The sequence below is a fragment of the Chamaea fasciata genome, unplaced genomic scaffold (genome assembly GCF_029207755.1).
Source record: "Chamaea fasciata isolate MVZ Bird 193981 ecotype frontalis unplaced genomic scaffold, bChaFas1.0.hap1 SCAF_210, whole genome shotgun sequence".
In the NCBI taxonomy this organism is placed as follows: Eukaryota; Metazoa; Chordata; class Aves; order Passeriformes; family Sylviidae; genus Chamaea; species Chamaea fasciata.
In genome coordinates, this window is record NW_027094295.1 from 37,453 (window position 1) to 62,500 (window position 25,048).

Genomic DNA, 25,048 nt, shown 5'->3' on the forward strand with positions numbered 1-25,048 from the left:
AAATCAACATTAGCCCCAGATAAACCAAAAAAAAAAAAAAAAAAGGTGCTTTGAACACGAAGCCGCCCCCCAGGTTTCAGTCTGAATGTTCCGAGCACCGGAAAACCCAGAACCCCCAAAAAAACTCCCGCACAGAATTAACGGCGGGTGAGTTTTTTGGACAGATTTCCTCAAAAAAATCAAAGCATCCCTTGGGTACCGGCGCCCGACTCCGGCGGGTTGTGCCCGTGAAAAGCTCCGGAGTTCCCCCCGGTGGTCCGGGGGGGTCCAGGGAAGAAAAGGAAAGTTAAAAACAGGAGGGTGTGTGGTCAGCGGCTCAGCCCCGACCCGTGAGAGAAAAGATTTCCTGTGTAAAAGGAGAAGTGAAAGGAGCGATGAAAGTATTTTTGAATGAAGATATTTATAGCTGAGAGTACGGGTGGGGGTGTGCTGGAGTCGGGAATTCGGGAATTCCGAATAACCGGGAGGCGGAATGAGCAGCAAAGGATGAGCCGAGGATTATCCCCAAGCTCTGCGCCCGTGGCCGTGCCCATCAGTTAATGAACTAGGGGTGAATAAATTAAACACGCATATAGATTAAATTCATTAATTAATAAATTCCGAATAAATAAATTGAAAGCAGCGACGCCAGGCTGATTCCCGGTGCAGGGGAGCCTTGGGGCAGCCTCTCCCTTTCCCCGGCTGTTTTTTTGGGGGGAGAAGGGAGTGAAACGGGACTGGCGGATCCCAACCGAGCCGGTGAGTGATGAAGTTTAATTTCCATTTAATCTCCTTCCAGCCCGCTGCGAGCCTGGTGGGGAGGGGGATTCTCTGTCCCTCTCCGGCAATCCGGGGTCAAGCCCGGTGCCGAACAACCCGGTGCCAAACCCGGTATTAGACCCGGTGCCAAACCCGGTATTAGACCCGGCGCCAAACCCGGTATTAGACCCGGCGCCAAACACCCCAGCGCCACCCCCGGCGCCAGACCCGGCTCATCTCAGGCTGCTCCGCTCTCGCTTTCGGCTCCCCGGGGCCGAGCGAGGCACCTGCAGGAAGCGGAGCAGCCGGCGGGGCCAGCGCTGCGCGGAGGAAAGAGAAACCGCCCTGGTCCTCGTCCCGATCCCTATCCCTGCCCCGATCCTTGTCCCGGTCCCGACCCCGATCCCTACCCCTGCCCCGATCCTTGTCCCGGTCCCGATCCCGACCCCGATCCCAGCCCGACCCCGGCCCCGGTCCCTGCTCGATCTTTGCCCCGATCCTTGTCCCGACCCCAACTCCTGTCCGGTCCCGACCCCCGCCCGACCCCACCCCGATCCTCGCCCCGAGCCCTGCCCCGACCCCAGCCCTGTCTGACCCCGGCCCGGCTCCTGCCCGACCCCGACCCCGACCCCGACCCCGACCCCCGCCCGGCCGCGGCCATGGCCGAGCGCGGCCCCGCCGGGCAGCTCCGCGCCGAAGCCTCCTGCTCTCTGTGCCTCGGCCTCTTCCAGGACCCCGTGTCCATCCACTGCGGCCACAACTTCTGCCGGGGCTGCATCGAGCGCTGCTGGCGGAGCTCCCGGGACGGCTTCCCGTGCCCGCGCTGCCGGGAGACGGCGCCGGAGCCCGGCCTGAGACCCAACCGGGAGCTGGCCGGGATCATCCGCGTCGCGCAGCGCCTCAGCCTCAGGGGGGCCCCCGGGGCCGGGGAGCCGCTGTGCCGGAGGCACGGCCAGGCCCTGAAACTCTTCTGCGAGGAGGAGCGGACCCCGGTGTGCCGCGTGTGCCGCCAGTCCCCGGAGCACCGGCTCCACGCCGCCGTGCCCATCGAGGAAGCGGCGCAGGAGCACAAGGTGGGAGTGCCCGGGAGTCCCTGGGGGTGAGGCGGGAGGAGGAGGAGGAGGAGGAGGAGGATTGGGAGGCCAGGTGAGCGTTGTTTTCCCACCGGAGGTCTGGATTTCCGCCTGCTCTCTCCGTCCCGGTGACGGTCGCCCGCCCGCGCCGCCGGATGGAGGGAAAGGCGCCGACCCCGCGTTTCTCCCCCGCCCAGGAGAAATTCCAGGCCCACGCGCAGATCCTCAGGGACAGGAGGGAAAAGCTGCTGGGGCTGAAAGCGGCGGAGGAAGGGAAAAGCCTGGACCTGCTGGTGAGTGACCCTTCCCTCGCCCCTCCGGTGGATGCCCGCGCCCGGCACCGCCCGCACGGGGAGCGATTTCTCCCCAGTACCCGACCTAAACCTGGATTTTACCGGGTTATTGCGGATCTTTTCCTCCCTCCGTGTGCTCACAAGTGGGGCGCATTCCCAGATTTTCCCTGTTAACAGACAGAAAAAGGGAATCACCCATTCGCTTTTTATTTTTTTTTTCCTTCCTCGTTTTTTCCCTTTCCCTGTTTATGGGTTTGTTTTGCGTCTTCCCTCGTCCAAAGGTCTGGATCCTTTTGGGAGCAAAGTTTATGGGCCGTGGGAAAAATGCTTTGCCAGCAATCCCCACCTAGAAATGGGAAAAAAAAATTACATATATATAAATATATATATATATAATTATAAAAAAAATCTAACTTTCTTCTTGATTCTCCCCCGGCTTTGCAAGAACCCCGGAATTTCTGGCGGTGACAAATCCCCCCTTCACTGTGCTCTGCTGGCGTTCCCCTGCCCCAGGTCCTGACGCCCGTTCCCGTTGCAGGAGCGGGTGGAGGCCGAGCGGGGCAAGGTCCGGGCCCGGGTCAAGGAGCTGCAGCAGCTCCTGGAGGGGCAGGAGCGGCTCCTGCTGGGGCGGCTGGCCAAGCTGGACCGGGAGATCGTGCGGAGGCAGGAGGAGAGCATCAGCGGGCTCTCGGAGCAGATCTCCTCCCTGGGCCGGCAGATCCAGGAGCTGGAGGAAAAGTGCCGGCAGCCGCCCTGGGAACTCCTGCAGGTGAGACCCCAGAGCCCTTGGGAGACCCTCGGCCGCCTGTGGTGCCACCAGGCCGTCAGCCAAACCAATCCTAAACCAGCCAAATTCATCTTGAACCAGCCGAATCAATCCTGAACCAGCCGAATCAACCCTAAACAGAACCCCAGGACGATGGTTTGGGGAGGAAGGGGCCTCACAGAGCCCCTAGACCACAGCACGGACACCTTCCACTGGGCCGCCTTTCTCCAATCCCTGTCCAACCTGGAGATATAAAATCTCCTTTAAACCCCCCCCCCCCCCTTATTTTTTTTTTCCCCTCCCTAAATGATCCCCTTCAGTGCCCACAAAGTCATCCCAGCTGTCCCCTGGAATGTCGTGGAGCACCCCCAGGTCGCTGGGGTCCAGCCGAACATCCCCCAGCAATGCCCTGGTTCCCCTGTCCCCAGCAGGAAACCACCGGCGCTCCCCTGGCTGCCACCAAAGCCACCGTCCGAGCCCACCCCTGGGCTTGGCTTCACCCCTGCTTCGATAATTAAATACTCAAACATCCAAAAAACCCCAAACATTCAGACGCCTGAACACTCAAATATCCAAAAACCCCAAACATTCGAACGCCTGAATATTCAAATATCCAAAAAAACAAACATTCAGACGCCTGAATATTCAAATATCGGAACGTTTGAACACCCAAACATTCGAACTGGCAGAGATGTTCATCAGCAGCCGCCACGCCCATCCTGGGAGGGGGGGTGATGCCGATAACCCGACTGCTCATTAAGGCCGCTCATTAAGGCCGCTCATTAAGGCTGCCGTGCCCTCACCCGCAGATCCAGAATCCCTCATCCAGGCCGGGCAGCGCCCCAGGGTCACCCCGCAGCCCTCCCGGGGCAGGCTCCGCTCTGACCCCACAACCCCTCTGATCTCTCCCCTGCAGGACAGCAGAGACATCCTGAGCAGGTTTGTGGCTCCTCTCCTGCCTTCCCGACACCTCCTTGTCGTTTGTCCCCGCGGCTGGCGGACCCCCAAACCCCAACAACCCGCGGCCTGTGTGACAGGGACGTGCAGGACACGACTGGGACACCACAACAGCCCAGTTAGGGTGCTGTGGGTCAGGTACTGGGGCGCTCTGCTGCAGCTGCTCTCTGGTCCACGAAAACCTCCCTGCTCCTGGAGGGAAGAACTTTTCCTCCTCGGCCTGCCAAAAATAGGGAGCCGACAGCTACAAGTGTTAAATTGCGAGGGAATCCTCCACCCTTTAACCGACATGCTTGTGCCCCCTTCGGATTGGGAGGTGGGAAGGAGCAAAGTGGACAAGGAAAGTCGTTTTTATTCCCTGATTTCCACTGGGCAGAAAATCTTGACCATCCAGAGACTCCTCAGCCATGGGTGGCTCAGCAAATGTTCTCCAGGAGCTCCTTGATGAGGAGGGGACCCCAAAAACCTCCTGCAGATGCCAAGAGGAGCGGAATTATAAAATCGTGGGAACCTGGGGGACGGCTTGGGTTGGAAGCTTCCAGCTGCCTCCCCAGTCCCACCATTCCGTGTTTCTGTGGAGAAAATCTCCTCCTCCTTTCCAGGCTGGAGAAGCAGAGCACCCCAGAGCCGGTGGAGGCTCCACCGGAGCTGGCAGAGGAACCCACGGAGCTGCCCCAGGAAAATGTCACCCTCAAGGAGATGCTGAAGAAGTTCCAAGGTATGGAGGGACCAGGGGAGGGGGAAAATCACCCCTCAGAGGTGAAAATCCCAGATATTTCCACACGGCAGCTTAAGAAAGGAAAGTCACAGGACACCCCCCAGTGACCAGCAAAAAAACCCCACACTCCTCATTTTTGCTCCAAGCCAAATTCCCTTTGCTGGCTTTTCCACCTTCCCAGTCCTGTACATGGGCACCAAAAAGTCCCTGGAGCATCCCAGACTGGGGAGGGCAGGATAAATCCATCCCCAAAGCTCTTTAGGGTCACCAAACCATCCCAGACAGTCCCAGACTGGACAAACCCACCCCCAAAGCTCTTTAGGGGCACCAAACCATCCCAGACAGTCCCAGACCCGACAAACCCATCCCCAAAGCTCTTTAGGGTCACCAAACCATCCCAGACAGTCCCAGACCGGACAAACCCATCCCCAAAGCTCTTTAGGGTCACCAAACCATCCCAGACAGTCCCAGACCGGACAAACCCATCCCCAAAGCTCTTTAGGGGCACCAAACCATCCCAGACAGTCCCAGACCGGACAAACCCACCCCCAAAGCTCTTTAGGGGCACCAAACCATCCCAGACAGTCCCAGATTGGACAAACCCATCCCCAAAGCTCTTTAGGGGCACCAAACCATCCCAGACAGTCCCAGACCGGACAAACCCATCCCCAAAGCTCTTTAGGGGCACCAAACCATCCCAGACAGTCCCAGACTGGACAAACCCACCCCCAAAGCTCTTTAGGGGCGCGACCTGCCCGTGTCAGCCGCCCCCTCCCTCCGCAGTGAGCCTGACGCTGGATCCGGACACGGCCCACCCCCGGCTTGCCCTCTCCGAGGACGGGAAGCGTGTCCGCTGGGAAGACACCCGCAGGGCGGTCCCCGACCACCCCAAACGTTTCGATTCCTCCCGCTGCGTGCTGGGCCGGGAGGGGCTGGGCCCGGGCCGGCACTACTGGGAGGTGCGGGTGGACGGCGGCGCCGCGTGGGCGCTCGGCGTGGCCAAGGGCTCGGTGCGCAGGAAGGGCCGGGTCAGCGTCAAGCCCGAGGCCGGCATCTGGGCCGTGGGGCAGTGCGGGAGCCAGTGCCAGGCTCTGACGTCCCCCGCCGTCCCCATCGCCCTGCCCGAAGCCCCCGAGGTGGTCGGGGTCTACCTGGACTACGAGGCCGGGCGGGTGGCGTTCTTCGACTCCCAGAGGGAGGTGCCGATGTTCGCGTACCCCCCGGCGTCCTTCGGGGGGGAGCAGGTGCTGCCCCTGCTCTGCCTGGGCCGGGGCTGCCAGCTGACGCTGCTCCCCTGACCCCCCACCCCGGGGTGGGTCCCTCACCTGGGGGGTTTGGGGTGGGAACTTCCCTTTTCTCCGTCATTTCTGCCAGCAAAAAGCCGCAGCTGGTTCAGAGAAACCCCGATTCGAGGGCTGGGAGAGATTTTCTCTGTGCCAGGGCGGTGGTGGGGAGGAGGATGAGGGGGGAAAAGGGGTGGGGAATAAAGGGGAATTGGACAAAGAATGGGAATAACTGGGGCGATCAGAGCAATCTGCTGGCACCTGGGGCCACCTGCGGCATTTCCTGGGAGCTGGACATCGGGATGCCTGGACACTTGGGGTCTGCCCGCAGCATCTCCTGGGTCCACCAGAGGCTTCTCCTGGAGCTTGGACACCTGAGGTCCATGGGGGTCAGATCCTGGGGTCCACTGGGGTCAGGTCCTGGGGTCCATTGGGGTCATGTCCTGGGGTCCACTGGGGTCATGTCCTGGGGTCCATTGGGGTCAAATCCTGGGGTCCACTGGGGTCAAATCCTGGGGTCCACGGGGGTCAAATCCTGGGGTCCATTGGGGTCATGTCCTGAGGTCCACTGGGGTCAAATCCTGGGGTCCATTGGGATCATGTCCTGGGGTCCATGGGGATCAGATCCTGGGGTCCACTGGGGTCATGTCCTGGGGTCCATGGGGATCAAATCCCGAGGCCCACTGGGGTCATGTCCTGGAATTTGTGGCGGTCATGTGCTGGGGTATTTCTGGGTCGGGATCACACTGGGATGCACTTGGATCACATCCTGAAATCCATCAAAAGTGGGATGAAGCCCCGGGATCCATCGAGCTCATTCTTATCCGGTGGAGCCATTCTGGGCTCACATCCATCGGCTCCCTGGTGGTCTAGTGGTTAGGATTCGGCGCTCTCACCGCCGCGGCCCGGGTTCGATTCCCGGTCAGGGAATAACCACTTTTCCTTATCTCTTTATTTTTTTTTTAAATGTTATTCGTATTTAAACATCTCCTAACCCCCCAAACCACTCCTTTTTCTCTTCTTTTTGTGCCTCTCCCTCCCTGCTGGGCGTCCACTTCCACCTGCCCCAGCGCCCTCTGGTTTTGAGCAATAAATAAATAAAGAAATAAGCAATAACTCTAATTGCGTTTTTTTTTCCAATTACGTTTATATGAAGGGCTTTTACCAGCTGTGCTAAGATAATTGCGGTTGAGTACTGAAATCAACAAATTGATTATTGAGGGATTAACCGTTTATTATGCATTGGGATTATTAACGGAGAGTAACCATTTCTAAAGGGAACAATTAGAAAGGAAGTAATTTAAAAACGGAATTAGTAATTTTTGAAGGAACAATAATTTGAAAGTTTATTTTTTGATTGAAATGTTATTCATTTATTATTTACATTTTTATTTATATTATATTATGCATAATAATAATATTATATTATTTCATAAATATAATTTATTATTTAAAATTATTAAATTTACATTATTAAATTTAAAAGCAAGGCAGGCAAAAGGGGAACTTTTTTTTAGGAATTTCTCAAAAGATCGGCCTTGTCAGGAGTGGGATTTGAACCCACGCCTCCATGAGGAGACCAGAATTCCCGAGGGAAGGTGAATCCTTGAGTCTGGCGCCTTAGACCACTCGGCCATCCTGACGGCGAGAATTTGGGGCAAAAGGGAACAAAACGGTGATTTAAAAGATCCGGGTTTATTTGTCTTTTTATCTTTTTATTGGGGGGTGGGAATTTGGGTTTTACTGTTTTTTTTCCTGTTTTGTCTGTTGCTTTGTTCGGGCTTTTAAAATACTAATAAAGGGTATCATTCAAATAATATTCTATTAGAAAGATAAATTAATGATAATGGTTGTTAAAAGTAAAAAGAAATAATAGTTTTAAAAGGAATAGTAGCCGAGGGGAAAAGAATTTCAAAATGGAATACTGATTTCTGAAAGGAACAATCATTCTCACAGAATAAAAATAGGAAAACCCGGCAAAATAATGATAATAATCTAAAAAGGAACGAAGATGGTGGCAATTAATACTATTATTATTATTCCAGTAAAAAAAGAATCATAATTTACAAATAAAAAAGGATTTAGAAAAGGAATAATAATTTCAAAAAGGACGAATGACTTCAAGAAGAATGAAATAACAAAACCTGGAATAATAATTTTTAAAGGAGTAATAAAAACATATAGGGAATGATAATGGAAAAGAATAATAATTTTAAAATAAAAGTAGTTTAGAAATTATATTAATTTTAACGCTACAATAAATAAAGATCAAAAACTTTTAGATTCAGGTAACGAAAGGAAAAAGAACGCTCGCCCAACGTGGGGCTCGAACCCACGACCCTGAGATTAAGAGTCTCATGCTCTACCGACTGAGCTAGCCGGGCTGCTGTAGAACGCCTTATACTGACCGAGCCTTTCCTATACGAACCATGGAAATTCCGCCGATAATCCTCTTTTTTCCCGGGAATCCTCTCGGCAGGCGGGTCTTTTTGGGCTGTAAAGGGCTGGGGAAAAACCTCTCCCGCCAGGCAGCTCCGGGCTTTCCGCCAGTTCTGCCTCCGCGGCCAAACCCCGTCCTTAAGCCCTTCCCCGCTCGGCTCAATCCCCGCGGCCGCTGCGGGGCGGCGGGATTGCCTGGAATGCCGCGGAATTCTGCGGGCAGAGCGGGTTCTTTTGAGTTTGTTTTTCGGTTTTGAGGGCGGGAGGGGCGGAGCCCGGAGCGCGGCGCGTTTCTGTAGTGTAGTGGTTATCACGTTCGCCTCACACGCGAAAGGTCCCCGGTTCGAAACCGGGCAGAAACAGCTCCCCGAAACTTAATTTTTGATTATTTCTGTGTCCCGACATTCCTCCGAATTCCTTCATGGCCATGCTGCCAAAAAAAACCCCAACCCAAAGTATTTATAGTACTGAACTGTTCAAGTTTTATTCCTTTACCTAGCGCTGGTAAAAATCCCTGTTTATAACCCAGAGCTGGTTTATTTTAGTTCACCTATCAATATTTTCCCAGCGGACAAACCTTTGTGGGCAGAAACCCCTACAAGAGTCCGTGTCTCCACCAAAAAATGTGGTGAATGGGGGCAAACAAATCAAGTCCAAAAATCCACTCTCAGGAGAGTGTGGGGATGTTGTTGCCGCAGGATTAGCTAATCACATTGTGGATTTGGAGTCGCCGCCTCCTTTCTAAAGGTACAAATCGGCTGGAATTTGGGAATTTACTTTGATTTTTTAGGAAAATATTGATTTTCTATTCCCTGACCGGGAATCGAACCCGGGCCGCGGCGGTGAAAGCGCCGAATCCTGACCACTAGACCACCAGGGACCTGTTTTTACCCCAAAATTTTCCGTTCAGAGCGATTTTTAACATCCAACGAGCCGCCCCAGAGCTGCCTCTTCCCATCATCCCCAGGACACCGCTTCGCTCCGGGCGCGGAAAGAATCAAAAATAGGAGAAAATCGCGGAGAATTCAAAATTAATTTCAAAATAGAATAGCATTTCAAGATAATAAAAGCATCAATCCAAACCAGGAAGGTCCTTTCCCGCGGGGTTTAGGGATATTTGGGAACAGCCGCGGGCGGAATTTGGGTTTCCAGTATTCTGGAAAGAGTGTAAAGGGCGGATAGCAGGTGGTTTCTGTAGTGTAGTGGTTATCACGTTCGCCTCACACGCGAAAGGTCCCCGGTTCGAAACCGGGCAGAAACAGCTGATATTTTGGGTCCTTTCCCCCGTGTTTTCCCAGACCTTTTAGGATTGGGATCGTTTTGTGGGACGCTGTGACCGTTCCAAGCCCTTTATCTCTGGTTTGGCCGACGGCAGAACAAACTTTGACCTTGAAGGGTGCGCGGCCACTCCTGTGTTTTGGGGTGTCTGAAACGATTCTTTTTTTTCAGGGAATTCCTTCCCTGATGATCCAATCTGGATTTTGGAGGGGGTCCTGGTCGTGCGGCAGCCTCGGGAGGGAGGCCCGGGTGGGTGTTGGGGGAAAAGCCCTCCAAGCAAGGACGGAGAAAAAAAGGGCCAAGGGATGTAGGGGACATTGCCAGAAAAAGGGGAAATAAACCGATTTACTCTGAATTTTCTCACCCCCAAAGGCAACTGCACGTAGGTTTCTGTAGTGTAGTGGTTATCACGTTCGCCTAACACGCGAAAGGTCCCTGGTTCGAAACCAGGCAGAAACAACCGCTTTTGGGGGGAATTATCCCCCTTTTCCACCCGCTCCCTAACCGGGATTTAATTTCGGGGTGTTCTGAGATGCCGGGGTGGGGTGGCAGCCTCGCTCCCGCCTTCCTTTTCATCCATCATTTCGTGCGTTTGCTTCCCAGAGGGGAAATTATTTAAAAAAAAATTCAAATTATCAAAGGCGCAGGTAGGGATAATTCACATTTCCATCCCGCTGCTCCATCAAGCCCCGCCGGTGTCCAAGACGGAGAGGAAAGCGTGGAAAAAAACCTTCCCAATGTTCAAACCCAGCCATTCCTCGGTGCCGCACCCACAGGGCGCTGGAAAACCAAGCAGCGATTCCCTTCCCCCAAAGCATCCCCGAAAAAAAGCTCCGAAAAAAAAGATTAAAAAAAAAAAAGGGCATTGTGTGGAGGGAGGGAGGGAGGGAGGAGGAGGCGTTGCAGTCACGCGTTCCTGCTCCTGGATGGAGTTGTTTGTTCTTGGGACGTGACCTGGAATAGCAGCCAGAATTCCACCTTCGACCCTCAACCCTCCCTCCCGGCCGGAGATCTTGGCTCCGTGTTTCCCATTATTCCAGAAATTCGGGAGTTGAGAGCGCCGGGCCGGCGGCCTTTTTCCTTCTGGAATTCACCCCCTTCTCCCTCCTCGCTTTATTCCCATTGCTCTGGCAGATCCAGGCTGATATCACATTATCCATACCTGGGAAAAATCGGGAAAAATCAGTAAAATGTTCCAAAATCCGTGTGAAACCCAAGGACTGACCCTGCAGCGTCACCCACAGCTCCTCCCGGAGTTTTGGAGCTGCTGGAATGTCCATAATCTGTTTTATCTCCCCGACGAAACGGGGGAAGCCGCTGGATTCTGGGGAGTTTTCCCTCTGTGTGAAAAGCATGGGGAAGAGCCCAACCTCTGGAAAACTGGGAAATCTGCCCAATTTTAGAGTAGTTTGGGACAGGGTGTCGGGATGAGGGCAAAAAGGGCTTTTCTGGGGGTTATTTCTGCGCTCCGAGGTGCCTGAGAAGCCACTGAAGAGGACCCAGCGTGGGGGTTGAGCCAAGGGTGGGCTGGGATGGGTTAAATGGGGAGGATTTTACCGTTCGGAGGGTAGAGAAGAAAAAGGGAAAAGAACACCTAGTGACCCTTTTTCCCACCGAATTCAACTCAAAAATCCTTTTCCAGGTCGTATTTTGGGGGATAAGGAGAAGAAAACAGCTCCCTGGTGGTCTAGTGGTTAGGATTCGGCGCTCTCACCGCCGCGGCCCGGGTTCGATTCCCGGTCAGGGAAGAGTTGTTTTGTCCGAAATATCCCTTTTCAAATTCTGTTTTTAACCATTCCGGAATTTAACAACCCCTAACGCCCTTTTTCTCCTCGTTTCGTGCCTCTCCCTTCTCCTTCCACCCGCCCCAGATCCATCTTTCATTCAGCATTGTATTAAAAAAAAAAACAAACTGAAAAAGGGAAATAAATTGACAAAGGGAAAGTAATTTCTAAAAGTGAACAGTAATTAGGAAAAGGGAATAATGATTTGAAAAAAAAAAAAAAACAAAACAAACGAGGGATGGATAACTTTTGAAAAGGGTAATAATAACTGAAAAAGGAAGGATAATAATAATAATTATAATTTTACAGAGGGGGAAAAGTTTTAAAAAGGGAGCAAAGCTTTCGTTTTATGTAAAAGAGTTAAAATATTTTTAAGTTCAGCGGAGGCAGCAGCGCGAGGGGCTGCCCGGATCCCCCGGAAAATTCCGCATTTCCCGGCCGAATCCTGGTTTTGTTAAACCGGTGGGAACACCGGCAGCCCGGCTAGCTCAGTCGGTAGAGCATGAGACTCTTAATCTCAGGGTCGTGGGTTCGAGCCCCACGTTGGGCGGCGAGACGCTTTTTCCCTTTCACGGACCCAAATATTATACTTTTAACCCTTCATTTATTATAATTTTTTAAGCTATTATTCCTTTCCTCTAACTGTTTTTAGTGTTTTATTTTTTTATTCCTATTTAATTAATTATTTTAAAATTTCTTTTTACTGTAATTGCTGTTATAGTTAATTATATAATTATTTCTTTTTAAACATTTACTCTGGTTTTTACTATTTCTATTCTTTTAGAAAATTATTATTCCTTCTTGAAACTGTCCTTTTTAAATTCCTATTACCTTCTAAATTATTGTCCCTTTATGTTTTTCATCATCATCCATTACCACCATCATCACCATAATTATTCCTTTTGGAATTATTGTGCCGGATTTTCCTATTTTCATTCTGTGAGAATGATTATTCCTTTCAGAAATCATTGTTCCATTTTGAAGTTTTTTCCCCCCTCAAGTACTATTCCTTTAAAAATTATTATTTCCTTTTATTTTTAATAGCCATTATTGATATTATACCTTTTGACAATCAACCCTTAGTAGTAAAAAGCCCCCGAAAAGCAACAGACAAAAAATTACCAATCAAACTGAGATCAACCCAAAAACTTGGAAATTAGGGTTTGTGCCCTAAAAAGCGACTTCGTTCCCTTAAAAACCAGGGTTGTGCCCTAAAACCGAGAGGGTTTTGCTGTAAAATTGGCGGTTGTGCCCGAAAAGGGGAGTTCGGAACTCAGAAATGAGGATTTGAGCCCCCAAAAAAGGAGGGTTTGGACCGACACCAGGAATTTCACGCTCGGGAAGGTCCCGGTACCGCCCGGGCAGCTGCACAAACACCGGGATGGGGTTGGTTGGCACCGGAGGCCTCGGAAACAGCCTGGAGCCGGGAGGCGGCGGAATCAATCACGCGCTAATTACCCCTGTCATTAATTATGGCAGACAAACCCCCCGGGCAGGGGATCCAGCGGCGCTCCGGGCCCCGGTTCCGTCCCCGCTTCCCAAATCCGGACGGGTTTGTGGGTTCTTTGGGGCGGTTCCCGTTTGGGATGAGGGGTCAAAGGGACATCCCCCTTTGGGGTGAGGGGACAAAGGGACATCCCCCTTTGGGGTGAGGGGACAAAGGGACATCCCCGTTTGGGACGCGGGGACAAAGGGACATCCCCCTTTGGGATGCGGGGACAAAGGGACATCCCCCTTTGGGGTGAGGGGACAAAGGGACATCCCCGTTTGGGGTGAGGGGACAAAGGGACATCCCCCTTTGGGATGCGGGGACAAAGGGACATCCCCCTTTGGGGTGAGGGGACAAAGGGACATCCCCGTTTGGGGTGAGGGGACAAAGGGACATCCCCCTTTGGGATGCGGGGACAAAGGGACATCCCCGTTTGGGGTGAGGGGACAAAGGGACATCCCCAGTTTGGGGTGAGGGGACAAAGGGACATCCCCGTTTGGGGTGAGGGGACAAAGGGACATCCCCAGTTTGGGGTGAGGGGACAAAGGGACATCCCCGTTTGGGGTGAGGGGACAAAGGGACATCCCCAGTTTGGGGTGAGGGGACAAAGGGACATCCCCGTTTGGGGTGAGGGGACAAAGGGACATCCCCAGTTTGGGGTGCGGGGACAAAGGGACATCCCCGTTTGGGGTGAGGGGACAAAGGGACATCCCCGTTTGGGGTGAGGGGACAAAGGGACATCCCCAGTTTGGGGTGCGGGGACAAAGGGACATCCCCGTTTGGGGTGAGGGGACAAAGGGACATCCCCGTTTGGGGTGAGGGGACAAAGGGACATCCCCAGTTTGGGGTGCGGGGACAAAGGGACATCCTCCTTTGGGATGAGGGGACAAAGGGACATCCCCCTTTGGGGTGAGGGGACAAAGAGACATCCCCAGTTTGGGATGAGGGGACAAAGGGACATCCCCAGTTTGGGGTGAGGGGACAAAGGGACATCCCAGTTTGGGGTGAGGGGACAAAGGGACATCCTCCTTTGGGTGAGGGGACAAAGGGACATCCCCGTTTAGGATGAGGGGACAAAGGGACATCCCCAGTTTGGGGTGCGGGGACAAAGGGACATCCTCCTTTGGGATGAGGGGACAAAGGGACATCCCCCTTTGGGGTGAGGGGACAAAGAGACATCCCCAGTTTGGGATGAGGGGACAAAGGGACATCCCCGTTTAGGATGAGGGGACAAAGGGGCATCCCCAGTTTGGGGTGCGGGGACAAAGGGACATCCTCCTTTGGGATGAGGGGACAAAGGGACATCCCCCTTTGGGTGAGGGGACAAAGGGACATCCCCAATTTGGGGTGCGGGGACAAAGGGACATCCCCAGTTTGGGGTGAGGGGACAAAGGGACATCCCAGTTTGGGGTGAGGGGACAAAGGGACATCCCCCTTTGGGTGAGGGGACAAAGGGACATCCCCAATTTGGGGTGCGGGGACAAAGGGACATCCCCAGTTTGGGGTGAGGGGACAAAGGGACATCCCAGTTTGGGGTGAGGGGACAAAGGGACATCCCAGTTTGGGGTGAGGGGACAAAGGGACATCCCCGTTTGGGACGCGGGGACAAAGGGGCTCCAGGAGCCGGGCACGGGCCGTGACCGCGTGTCCAGGTGTTTGTCCAGGTGTTCCCGAGCATTGTTCCCGGGGGACGGCGCCTCCCGAGGGATGCGGGGTCGTTCAGGCCCCGAGGGCAGCGCGGGGATAAAGGGAGCGAGACCGCGGGGCCGGGAGCGCGGAGGAGCGACAGCCGGGTAAGGGACCGCGCCTTTTAGGGGATTTTCGGGATTTCTAAAATATTTAATATTATTTAATATTAAAAATAATACTAATATATAATTTAATACACTACACTACGATATACTACACTATACTGTAATATAATATATTTAATACTAAATTTTAAAACATTAGGCTTAAATATTTTTATATGAAGTATAAATATTAATACATAAAGATATGAACAAAATTTATTATGTGGTATCTGATTTATGTAAAAATACATATAGGATATGTTTATACCTCATCTGGTATAATATGTAAATAAATTGATTAAATGCATTAATAGCATGTCAGTATAGCCTGTATTATAATGTACAAATATGCAGTTATTATCTCCATATAGTTTTTTACTCTATACTTCCGTATTTCTTACTCTTAATTTTATGTTTTATAAAAGAGGACCCAGTTTAATTTTTGGATAATTAAACATTTTGCAAAAGCCAAGTGAAATTTGTGCTTTTAGTCAAAAAATAGTGGAAAAAGTGGGTTTCCAGGAGCCCGGCTAGCTCAGTCGGTAGAGCATGAGACTCTTAATCTCAGGGTCGTGGGTTCGAGCCCCACGTTGGGCGACAAGCGGTTGTTTTATCCCTTTGTTCACTGAAATCTGACCTTTTTCCCTTTTTCTTACCCAAATCCACCTGGTTTGGCTTCAGTTGCCGGCACTGTGTCTCGGCACCTCTGGCAATAAAGTCTCTTTTCCCCCTCATTAAATCATTTTATTGCCATGGGACGCTCCTGCCCTGGAACCAGAACCACTAGAGCCTCCAGAATTCCCCACATTTCCGTTTTTAAGGATTATCTCATAAAGGCAAACCAAGCTTCTCTCTGCTCCTTTTGCCCCAAAAGGCAGAAGAGAAGAGGGAGGGGTTTGACCTGGTCGGGTTTTTCCCCTGCCCTATCCCAGGGCTGAGGGGACTCATCCCAGAGATGAATTCCCGAGTCGTTCCCGTTCCAGGGAGCGCCGGGCCGGGCTGGGAGGAGCATGGAAATCAGGACCTGCCCCACGATGAAGCTGCTCCTGCTGGGGCTGAGCCTCTGCCTGTGTGCCGGAGTCGGTGAGCGGGGATCAAACCGGGTTTACCCGCGGCGGCGCCTCCCCGGCCCATCCCCAGCGTCCCAGGCAGGATTGTCCCTGCCTCTTCCCAAATTTCATCCCGTTTTCTCTCCCCTGCTGCAGCCGAGGCCCTCCGGTGCCACTTCTGCAGGTTCAAGGCCCCCCTGATGGGCTGCCTCCAGGGCGCCAACGTGACCACCTGCGAGCGCCGCGAGAAGTGTGCCCTCATCAAAGCCAGCCTGGGTGGGTGAGCTGGGGGATTCCTTGGCCTTCCTCATCCTCTCCTTGGCCTTCCCATCCTCTCCTTGGCCTTCCCCATCCTCTCCTTGGCCTTCCCCATCCTCTCCTTGGCCTTCCTCTCCTCTCCTTGGCCTTCCCCTCCTCTCCTTGGCCTTCCCCATCCTCTCCTTGGCCTTCCTCTCCTCTCCTTGGCCTTCCCCATCCTCTCCTTGGCCTTCCCCATCCTCTCCTTGGCCTTCCTCTCCTCTCCTTGGCCTTCCCCATCCTCTCCTTGGCCTTCCTCATCCTCTCCTTGGCCTTCCCCATCCTCTCCTTGGCCTTCCCCATCCTCTCCTTGGCCTTCCTCATCCTCTCCTTTCCTTCAGGGAGGTTTTCCCTGTCCCTGGAAAACCAAATGGCTCCTGTGGATGAGTGAGGATGCGGAGACGAAGCTGCATGGAAAGGGTGGATGGGAGGGGTCGAGTTCATCCTCTCCACGGAGGTTGTCCCAAAAAGAGTTCCAAAACTTCATTTTCTAAGCCAAGGGGAGACTCCCCCTTCCAAAGAAGCCGGGCGGGGGGGCAGGGGTTGTGTCTGTGGGCACGTCTCCTGATTTTCTTTTTTCCTAAATCAAACCAAGCTGCGACTTGGTTTGGGGGGGGCACACTTCAGAGCTTGGTTTCTCCTCAAGGCCCAGACGGTGATTTTTAGGGTGTTCACGGCGCTCCCCTCTCCCCCGCAGGGAAGGTGACCCTTTATTACCAGCAGGGCTGCACCTCCGCCCTCAACTGCGGCCGGGAGCGGGCGTCGGACGCCGAGTCCCGCCTGACCTCCCGCTACTCCTGCTGCGAGACCGACCTCTGCAACGAGGAGTGGGGCAAGGAGCCGGCGGACTGACCGCGCCGGGGGCAGGAGCGGGGTCCTGCCGCGATCCGGCGCTCCTGCAGCGAATCCCGAATGTTCCTCCCTCTCAATCGGGGACGGCGGGCCCCGCGAGGCTCCCGCCGCGCACCTTGATTTAGTCTCAGCTCTAAAATAAACCTTCAGGCTCGGCAGCAGCGGCGGCTGGACCTGGCTCGTGTCCTTGTCTCCCTGCCTCGGGCAGCCGCTCCTCTTTCCAGCCCTCCCGACTCAGCATTCCTGGTGCTCCGGGAGCAGCTGGTGGCCCCGAACACGATCCTGACACCCAAACCTCAAGGACGAGCCAAGGAGCTTCCTCCTGGTGGCATCCCAGGTTCTGGGAGGTTTTTTTTGAGCCCTCCAGTGCAGGGCTGGCAAATTCCTGGCTGGGAATTTTGGGAGAGGAGCATCAGGGAAGCCAGGGGAAATAATGGATGTGTGTATCCAGTAGAGATTCACTGATCTATATATTTATAGCAATAGATATTTACCCGACAGGGACTCACGTTGCCTTTTCCTTCTATTTTCCCCCTCGTCCTGTCGGTCTGGGTGTCCCAAGCTCTCCTCACCTGACCCACACACCTGTGGCAGGTGGGAGATGCCCCACAGGAGACGTTCCTGCCCTTTTCCCCCCAATATGAGCAGCGAGGTGAATAATTTTCTGACCCTTCGAGAAGCGGGATGAAAAGCTCTGCTCCTTCCCCAGCCCCGCTGAGCCTCGGGAAGGAGGGATGAGGCTCCTGGAGAGGGTTAAAGCCCTGCCGGGACCCCAGGGACAAGGTCCGGGCTTGGGGACAGGTGGAGGGAGGTGCTGGAAACGCGATCCTGGCGCTGGGCAGGGAAAAGAGCTTTGGCACGGAGGAGAGGAGCAGAGCCCGAGCGCCCGGGGAGGAGGAGGAGGAGGAGGAGGAGGAGGAGGGAAAGACCTCGGTGGGTGCCCAGGATAGAAGCGATGGGGGAGGGGAAAGAATGGTAAGTGAGACGGGAGGGGGTGGTGGTGACAGAGGGGACAAATGGGGCCCCCGCGGGCCCGCGGCCACCCGGAGCTCCAGCGGCGCCGCGATGTCCGAGGCGGCCGCGGCCGCGGCCGGTTTCCTCCGCCGGAGCTCGGCCGAGCGGCTGCCGCGGACCCCGTCCCGCTGGGACCCCGCGGCCACCCGGCTGGCCGCCCACCTGGCCCCCTCTAGACCCGTCCCGACACAAAACCCGGCGCGATTCGGGCGCTTCGGGAGGACGCCCCTTGCCGACGCCTCCGCTCCGAGGTACGCGGGGGCAGCCGGGGACACGGGGAGGGCTGGGGATGCGCCGGTCCCCCTGCCCCTTGCTTCTCGCACCCGCGGCTTCTCTCGGGGGGTCCCGCTCTTTTCCTTGGCCGGTTGTGCATCCCCGGGTTGGGGTGTGGATTTGCCTCCAGCTCACGGGCACCGCCTCATCCTTCCACTGCAGAAACGTGAGGGAAAATGGGTGCAATGGGAAAAACACGCGCTCCGTGTTTATTTAGAGATCAAAAGAACCGGAAGGTAGGAGAGAAGGAACACCCCTCCCATAGGGAGTGATATAATTATATACAAATATATGAAAATACATGTAAATATATAAATATATAAATATAGATATATAAATGTATGAGAAGGGGCAGATAAACATGCACAGAGGTGGTAATGCTCTGCAGGACAATCCCAGGACTGGTTTTGCTCATTAATTCCTCCAGTTTGTCCCCCTGCCATAGCTCCAGATGTGTCCAAGGTCCCGACTCGGAGGTGTTGGATCAGCAGGGGCCGGCTTTCAAATCAGAATTTATGGATCACTCGATCTGACTTCAGGTTCTCATTAGGAGAAGACAAATCGCTCTCTAGAGGTCCCACACTCCCAGTCCGTGGTAACATGAACCCCTCAGGGTGACCATAACTCTCTTCTGTCCCAGTTTGCCAGGACAAGAACTTGGTGAAGTCCCAGGTAGAAACCACCAGGTTATGGACAACCCCAGCCCCAGAAAAAATTATATTTATTTTAATTGTCACCCCCATTTAGTGCACGACCTCCAGACCTGCACAAAAAAGCTGAGGCTCTTTTATTTGGAGAGATGCAGGACCCCAGTCTGAGCTTGATCTTTATGGATTGGGGAAACCCACCCATATACCTCGATAAGGGCTTTGCATCCCCGTGTATTCCCTTTCTCCTGTTGCTTTTTATGGCCCCCGATGAGCCCTGGAGCTCAACCAGATCATCTGAGCCCCTAACTGTAGTTTCAGGGACGAAACAGGACTTTAACGAGGGCTCAGATGGTTCCCTGGACCTGAGCCTGGAGCAGCTGCTCCGCACAAGCCCCAGGGCTCGGATTCAGCACCAGCTCGGCCATAAATCAGCTCCGTCCAGAGCCGGTGACATCCCCAGACGGGCGGGTATCCCTAAGGGTTTTCCTCTTCCCACCTCCCTGCCGAAAGGAGGGGAATCCAGGGAGCCCAGGACTTGTGGGGAGCAGAGGGCGGCGTTCCTGCTTTCCCGCATGTCCCCAGGGCCGAGGTCCCCGTCCCCGGGCTGGAGAAACCGGACACTGCGGGAGTGACCCCGGGCGTTCCTGGAAGAGCACCACCCCCGCGGGGCCCGGCGCCAGGCGCTCCTGCTCCAGCCCCGCTGAAACCATTCCCCACCCGCAGGAGAGAGGCCATGGCAGCCGTGTTCCTGCCCGGGAACCTGCAGGACGAGGCCACCTGCTCCGTGTGCCTGGAGTTCTTCAAGGACCCCGTGTCCATCGAGTGCGGGCACAACTTCTGCCGGGCGTGCATCGTCAAGAGCTGGCAGGACCTGGAGATGGATTTCCCGTGCCCGCAGTGCCGGGAGGTTTTCCAGCAGAAAAGCTTCCGCCCCAACCGGCAGCTGGCGAACATGTCCGAGATCATCAGCCAGTTCACGCTGCGCGGGGCCAAGGGCGCCGAGGAGGACGGGCTGTGCCCCAAGCACCGCGAGGCGCTGAAGCTCTACTGCAAGGACGACCGCAGGACCATCTGCGTGGTGTGCGACAGGTCCCGGGAGCACCGGCCGCACGCCGTGGTGCCCGTGGACGAGGCTTCCGAGGAGTACAAGGTCCGTCCGTCTGTCCGTCCGTGCGTCCCGCGGGAGACTTGCCCGGGGACCTGCGTTTGTCCCCGCGGTGTCACCCGGCTCCAACGCCCTCCCGAAGAGCTGGCGGTGCTGCCCAGCCTCCCAAATAAAGCCGGGAGAACGTGTTGTCTCTGGATGTGCTCCGGACAAACCCCCGCGGCTGTCGGCGGGCTGGCAGAGCTTCCAGGGGCGAGCGGGGCCGATTAAAGCCGGGCTGCCCCTCTTCGCCTGTGCCAGGAGCCGGCGGGATCAGGGCACGGCCCGTCCCCGCCACCCTCCGCTCCTTTTTTTGGGGAGGGGTTCTGGGGGTCCCGGGCGGAGCTGACCCGGAGGGATTTCCCGGCCAGCGGATCCGTGTTTTCCCCCCTTCCCCATCCCACCCGACAACGAGCAAACCCCGCAGGCAGAGGGGGAGAAAACAGCACCGGCAACATCCTCTTCTCTTGTTCCCAGGAGAAAATCCAGGCGCGCTTGGATTTCCTGAGGAAGGAGCGGCAGGAGCTGCTGGAGTTCAAAGTGAACGACGATAAGAAAACCCAGGAGCTGCTGGTGGGTGCCAGGATGGGGTGGGGGGGAAGCCTGGAGCGGGGTGAGGATCCACCCGATCCATCCAGTGTCCGAAAAAGGGCAAGGGCTGGTTTTCTCCCTCCTCCTGGCCCCACCACCATCAGCCAGAGCCTCGCTGACCTCGGGGATGGTGCTGGAGCGTCTGAGAGCAGGGCTGGCTCCGGGGCTCTCCTCCACCCTTCCTTTTCCTCTGCATGTCATCCCTGTGGCAGCAGTAGGGGAGAAAAACCCTGAAAATAATTCCTCTCCCAGACCACCCTCCCAAGACAACTGGTTTTGAGGGGCTTTTTTGGGGGGCAAAACCCACCGAGCCAGCCTGGCGCGCCTTGCTGCTCTACCCTCCCTGCTTTCTGCCCTTCCCTTCCCAGAAAACCATCGAGGGCGAGCGGCAGAAGCTGCTCTCGGACTTCGAGCGGCTGCGGCAGTTCCTGCACGACCAGGAGCACATCCTGCTGGGGCAGCTGGAGAAGATGGAGAAGAGCATCTCTAAGAGGCAGAACGAGAACATCACCGACCTCTCCAAGGAGATCACGCTCCTCAACAAGCTCATCACCGAGCTGGAGGAGAAAATCCAGCAGCCCATGCTCGAGTTCCTCAAGGTGGGGTGTCAGGTCTTAGTCACAACCTTATTCCTCCTTTTCCAATGAGTTTATGGGTCCTGTAGAGGTGTTTTGGGGATAAAAGTCCTTTTTCAGTCTCTCCTTAATGACTGGACGGTGCAAGGAGGTGTCTGAGTGCCCCAAGCTCTCTCTGACTGAGGAACACCCTGGAACAGTGTCCTCTTCAGCTTTAATATGTTTTCTCCTCCATGAACTTGTCTGGACTTTTCTAGCACCCCCAAGCCCTTGGTTTCAAGGTGTTCAGAGCGGAGTTACACCAAACTCTTCATTCCAGGCTGGGGAAACAACCCCGGGTGCCCCAAATCCTGAAGTCCCAGGGCTCTTTTCCCCACCCCAAAAGGCAGCAGGGCCTTGGTTGGCCTTTGAACGGAGCTCGTTGTTATTGAATTGAGCAGATCGCGCTGGTGGACCTGCACAGGGTTAAATTCCCTTCCAGGCTGCGTTCTGGGTGCTGTCAATATTTGCAGATGCTTTCAGGACTTGGGTGTGGGTGGAAATTCACCCCACGTGGTCTCTGCAGACGGCGCTGGTGCCCACGAAAACCAGAACAATAATCTGTATTTTATTTAAAAAGCCGGTTGGGAACTCTGGGCTGGCTCCAGGGTCCTTTTTCAGCCCCTGGGAAGTTCCTCCGGCTTTGTGAGGGCTCTGGGATGTGTTTTAAGGGCACCGGGGCCGGCAAATAATGGCTCAGTTCGGTGTTTGTTTGCGGTGTTGCAACTTTATTGAGCGTATTTGAACCTGAAATCACCTCCACAATCCACCCTGCCCGAGGGAAAATCACTTCCTCGTCCATCCCAGCCAGGTGTGATGAGCAGGGATCGCTCGGGGCGGGGACAGAGCTCAGGGGTTTCACTCAGTCTCTCTTTTTCCTTTCCAGGATGTGATGGGTGTCATCAGCAGGTACGGAAATCTGCTCCCGCTGCTCCCTCCAGGCTTCCACCCCCTCCCCGTCCCTGCCTGGGGGTCAATGTCCACACTCCAGCTGCCAGAGGGGAGGGTGGAATTTGCCTCCCACTCTCTGCAAGGCCTGGCTCTCTTCCAGCCCCTTGGAAATCTGATTTTCACGGTGGTTTTTTTCCTACCAGTGGGGCCCCTCAAGGGTCAAGTGAGACCAGAACCCCCAAATCCCCTTGTTTGCTCACACACAGTTCCCCCAGCGCTGCGGTTCAGGCACCGCCAAGCTCCAAAAACGACACTGGAGCTGCAGCAGGAAAAAAATCCCCCCATCACCCCAGAGGAGCCTCGAAATCCACACCCAAATCCTGATTTCCTCTCCCCAAGGAGGGTGAAATCCCAAGGGGCGGGAGCAGCTGTGCCAAAGGGAGGTGGAAATGGGGGAATATCAACAATTCCCTCGTTGTTTTTTCCCTTTTCCCCTGGCAGGAGCGACGACGTGAAGTGCCACAAGCCCGTCCCCGTCTGCACCGACATGAAGATGCACGTCTGCAACTTCTCCCTCAAGACTGTCGTCCTGGAGAAGGTCCTGAAGAAATTCCGAGGTGCGTGGAAAAGCCTTGAAAATAATCCCTGTCCTTTGCTGGCTCCGGGAGGGAGGGATGGGAGAGCCCGGGGTGCTGCTCCGGGGCTCCCGGGCACCGAAACAAGAGCAGAAATCGGCTGGAAAAGGGATTCTGGAGATCCTTATTCTCGTTCTGGAGACGGGCACGGGCAGGAAGAGACTCGTCCTAGCCAGGCTGCCGGGGAAGGAAATGTGGAGTTGTTTCAAAGAGGGGGAAATCGGAGTGCGAGCATCAGCTTTGGGGCAATAAAACCTTTAATTTCAAGGAATTTGGGGCTGAGGTGGCCAGGCCCCGGGTTTGCAGTAAAGCAGGAAACCACGAGATGGCGCTGAGGGAGCGGGAAAGGCAAAATCCACCGAAAAGAGCAGCACCAGAAGAGGAAAAACCAAATAATTTCTATATGGAATTTACACCCTGGGGCAAGAATTGGCTTAAAGGATGTGCTCAAGGCCTCGCTGATGCTTTGGTGCCACAGTTCCCTAAAGAGAAAGTTCCCCTCTCTGGGTGTCACCATTCACGTCCCTGTCTCTCCTCCTTTTCAGAGCACCTGCAGGACGAGCTGGGAAGAGGTGAAAAAGGTAAAAAAGACGATGATTCAGACATAGCGCCCAGAGCAAAGACTCAAAATTGTGGTTGTATTTTGCAAAGCCGATGAGAGGGGGACAAAAAGAAAAAAAAAAAAAAAAAAAAGGAAAAGACACTCTCGATTCCTTTTTTTCTTTTCTTTTCTTTTCTTTTTTTTTTTTTTTCTCCTTAATTTCTTCTCTCTCGATGATTTCCAGATCCAGCCTGCTCAGCTCCAGAGCCCAAAGCCGATTTTTCTAACTGACGCCGGGGATCTGACAGCTCAGCCAGGTCCTCTCTGCCTGTTTGCACTTAACAAACCCGTAGATTTGGGACCAAAAAAGCCATTCTGAGCCGCAGCTGGCTCTTAGTCTGCCAAATTTGCTCTGCTGGGCTCCTGTTTCCACCAGGGAATTGGGATGGAGGGTGTGAGCTCCGGCATCCGCTCCCGTGTGGAGTCAGAGGGGTTAAATCCCGGCAGAATTTGGTTAATTCCTCAAGTTATTTAAGAGTTTTAATTAAACCCCGGCAGAATTTCGCTATTTTTTAAAGCAAATTAAGAATTTAACTCCTTTTCACAGGAGAGGTCATGAATTGGAGGGGCAAAGCCAGCCCACGACAATTTCCATGCTGGATGAGCCCCTGGGAATGGGCTCTGCAGGAATTCTGGGATCAGCCCCATCCCTCTGACCCGATTAAAACCCACCCCACCCACACCCCCTTGGTGTGAAGGTGCCCAGAGCAGAGTTTTCCGAAGAAAAAGCTCATTTTTTTTTGCTTTTAAAGCTGCGGTCTCCGGCACGGGGGTCTCAAAGGAGGGCAAGGCGTGGGTTGGACCTTTTCCAGGGATTCTGCTCACAGACAGCACCCCCAGACACGCCTGGGAGTGCCAAAAGCGGGCAGAAAACACGGGGACAAACCTGGTGGCCGCCACGGAAAAGCCCCTCGCTGCATGCCCAGGGGGGTGGGTGCATGTGCACCTGCTGCGTTTCAGCTCCTGAGGCCCCATTTCAGACTCCCCACCGAGTGTCTCACGGCCTCGCGGTGACTTTGCTGACTACAACCACAATTTAAGGTCACTCGTTGCTTCCTCTGAGCCTGGGTTTGGAGAGGGGGCAGGAAAAAGCTGTTGGGACCAGGCTGCGCCTGCATGTGTGGTTTGGGCTACTCCGGCTGGAAAGATGCCCTTAGGTCATGGCTTCCCACAAGGGTTTGGATGCCTTTGGGGTGGTTTGGGGATCAAAACTCTGCGATTCGCCGTGCCAGGCGGGTGCGGAGCCCGCCCGCGTGCGGATGAAAACCGAGACCAAAAAAATCAATTTATGTGTGGGGAAAAGCGTTCTTGACCTAAGGCCCGTCTTTGCCGTCGGTAACCACGAATTGTCTGCACGTGCTTTTGCTGGCGCTCTTTGCTCCTGGCGGCCTCGTGTTGTTGCCACCCCATTTCTCACCAGAAGCAGCAGGAGATCAATCGCCCACTGAGGGATTTGGGGTGTCCCTGGGGGTGTCAGTGTGGGGTGTCAGTGTGGGTCGGGGTTACTGGGGTTGGGCTGGGGTTATTGAGGGCCGGGCTGGTGCGGACGCTGATCACCCCCACCCTGAGTTGGGCTTTGCGCTGCTCAGCCCCTGGCTGAGCTCTGACCGCTGCCACTGCTGTCCCCACCAGAGGACCTGACCCTGGACCCTGACTCGGCCAACCACCTGCTGATCCTCTCCGCCGACCTCAAGAGCGTCCGGATGGGCTGCAGGAAGCAGGAGCTGCCCGACAACCCCAAGCGCTTCGACACCAACTCGCGGGTCCTGGCCAGCGCGGGTTTCAAGTCGGGGCGGCACTACTGGGAGGTGGAGGTGGGGCCCTCG

General features: G+C 54.7%; 2 protein-coding genes and 10 non-coding genes across 12 annotated transcripts in view; 9 read left to right on the plus strand and 3 right to left on the minus strand.

Moving 5' to 3' along the window:
- Window positions 1–1,324: 1,324 nt before the first annotated feature.
- Window positions 1,325–5,914, plus strand: LOC136304875 (E3 ubiquitin-protein ligase TRIM39-like). The gene is made up of 6 exons (XM_066208310.1): window positions 1,325–1,811; window positions 2,009–2,104; window positions 2,643–2,873; window positions 3,787–3,809; window positions 4,430–4,545; window positions 5,329–5,914. Exons 1-6 carry the CDS (start codon window positions 1,398–1,400, stop codon window positions 5,841–5,843), a joined length of 1,395 nt encoding a protein of 464 aa, XP_066064407.1. The 5' UTR covers window positions 1,325–1,397; the 3' UTR covers window positions 5,844–5,914.
- A 772-nt stretch (window positions 5,915–6,686) lies between these two features.
- On the plus strand, window positions 6,687–6,758 carry TRNAE-CUC (transfer RNA glutamic acid (anticodon CUC)). The gene has a single exon. It is a non-coding gene; the product is annotated as a tRNA-Glu (tRNA).
- Window positions 6,759–7,367: 609 nt separating this feature from the next.
- Window positions 7,368–7,471, minus strand: TRNAL-CAA (transfer RNA leucine (anticodon CAA)). Its single transcript has 2 exons — window positions 7,434–7,471; window positions 7,368–7,413 (listed from the first exon to the last, which is right to left on the minus strand). It is a non-coding gene; the product is annotated as a tRNA-Leu (tRNA).
- A 668-nt stretch (window positions 7,472–8,139) lies between these two features.
- On the minus strand, window positions 8,140–8,212 carry TRNAK-CUU (transfer RNA lysine (anticodon CUU)). The gene has a single exon. It is a non-coding gene; the product is annotated as a tRNA-Lys (tRNA).
- A 344-nt stretch (window positions 8,213–8,556) lies between these two features.
- On the plus strand, window positions 8,557–8,629 carry TRNAV-CAC (transfer RNA valine (anticodon CAC)). The gene has a single exon. It is a non-coding gene; the product is annotated as a tRNA-Val (tRNA).
- A 446-nt stretch (window positions 8,630–9,075) lies between these two features.
- Window positions 9,076–9,147, minus strand: TRNAE-UUC (transfer RNA glutamic acid (anticodon UUC)). The gene has a single exon. It is a non-coding gene; the product is annotated as a tRNA-Glu (tRNA).
- A 308-nt stretch (window positions 9,148–9,455) lies between these two features.
- On the plus strand, window positions 9,456–9,528 carry TRNAV-CAC (transfer RNA valine (anticodon CAC)). The gene has a single exon. It is a non-coding gene; the product is annotated as a tRNA-Val (tRNA).
- Window positions 9,529–9,931: 403 nt separating this feature from the next.
- On the plus strand, window positions 9,932–10,004 carry TRNAV-AAC (transfer RNA valine (anticodon AAC)). The gene has a single exon. It is a non-coding gene; the product is annotated as a tRNA-Val (tRNA).
- Window positions 10,005–11,221: 1,217 nt separating this feature from the next.
- TRNAE-CUC (transfer RNA glutamic acid (anticodon CUC)) lies at window positions 11,222–11,293 on the plus strand. Its single transcript has one exon. It is a non-coding gene; the product is annotated as a tRNA-Glu (tRNA).
- A 513-nt stretch (window positions 11,294–11,806) lies between these two features.
- TRNAK-CUU (transfer RNA lysine (anticodon CUU)) lies at window positions 11,807–11,879 on the plus strand. Its single transcript has one exon. It is a non-coding gene; the product is annotated as a tRNA-Lys (tRNA).
- A 3,256-nt stretch (window positions 11,880–15,135) lies between these two features.
- Window positions 15,136–15,208, plus strand: TRNAK-CUU (transfer RNA lysine (anticodon CUU)). Its single transcript has one exon. It is a non-coding gene; the product is annotated as a tRNA-Lys (tRNA).
- Window positions 15,209–17,874: 2,666 nt separating this feature from the next.
- TRIM7 (tripartite motif containing 7) overlaps window positions 17,875–25,048 on the plus strand; it is a 9,472-nt gene continuing 2,298 nt past the window's right edge. Inside the window, exons 1-8 of the mRNA XM_066208305.1 lie at window positions 17,875–18,074; window positions 19,470–19,896; window positions 20,368–20,463; window positions 20,850–21,080; window positions 21,982–22,004; window positions 22,488–22,603; window positions 23,167–23,202; window positions 24,855–25,048. The exon at window positions 24,855–25,048 is cut by the window's right edge and continues 2,298 nt beyond it. Of these exons, the coding sequence (XP_066064402.1) occupies window positions 17,875–18,074; window positions 19,470–19,896; window positions 20,368–20,463; window positions 20,850–21,080; window positions 21,982–22,004; window positions 22,488–22,603; window positions 23,167–23,202; window positions 24,855–25,048 (1,323 nt within the window). The remainder of the gene's footprint in view (window positions 18,075–19,469; window positions 19,897–20,367; window positions 20,464–20,849; window positions 21,081–21,981; window positions 22,005–22,487; window positions 22,604–23,166; window positions 23,203–24,854) is intronic.

Coding starts and splice junctions, on each gene's coding strand:
- LOC136304875 (XM_066208310.1), top strand. CDS start 1,398: ATGGCCGAGCGCGGCCCCGCCGGGCAGCTCCGCGCCGAAGCCTCCTGC. Junction 2,105..2,642: donor GGAAAAGCCTGGACCTGCTG/GTGAGTGACCCT, acceptor TTCCCGTTGCAG/GAGCGGGTGGAGGCCGAGCG. Junction 2,874..3,786: donor CGCCCTGGGAACTCCTGCAG/GTGAGACCCCAG, acceptor TCTCCCCTGCAG/GACAGCAGAGACATCCTGAG.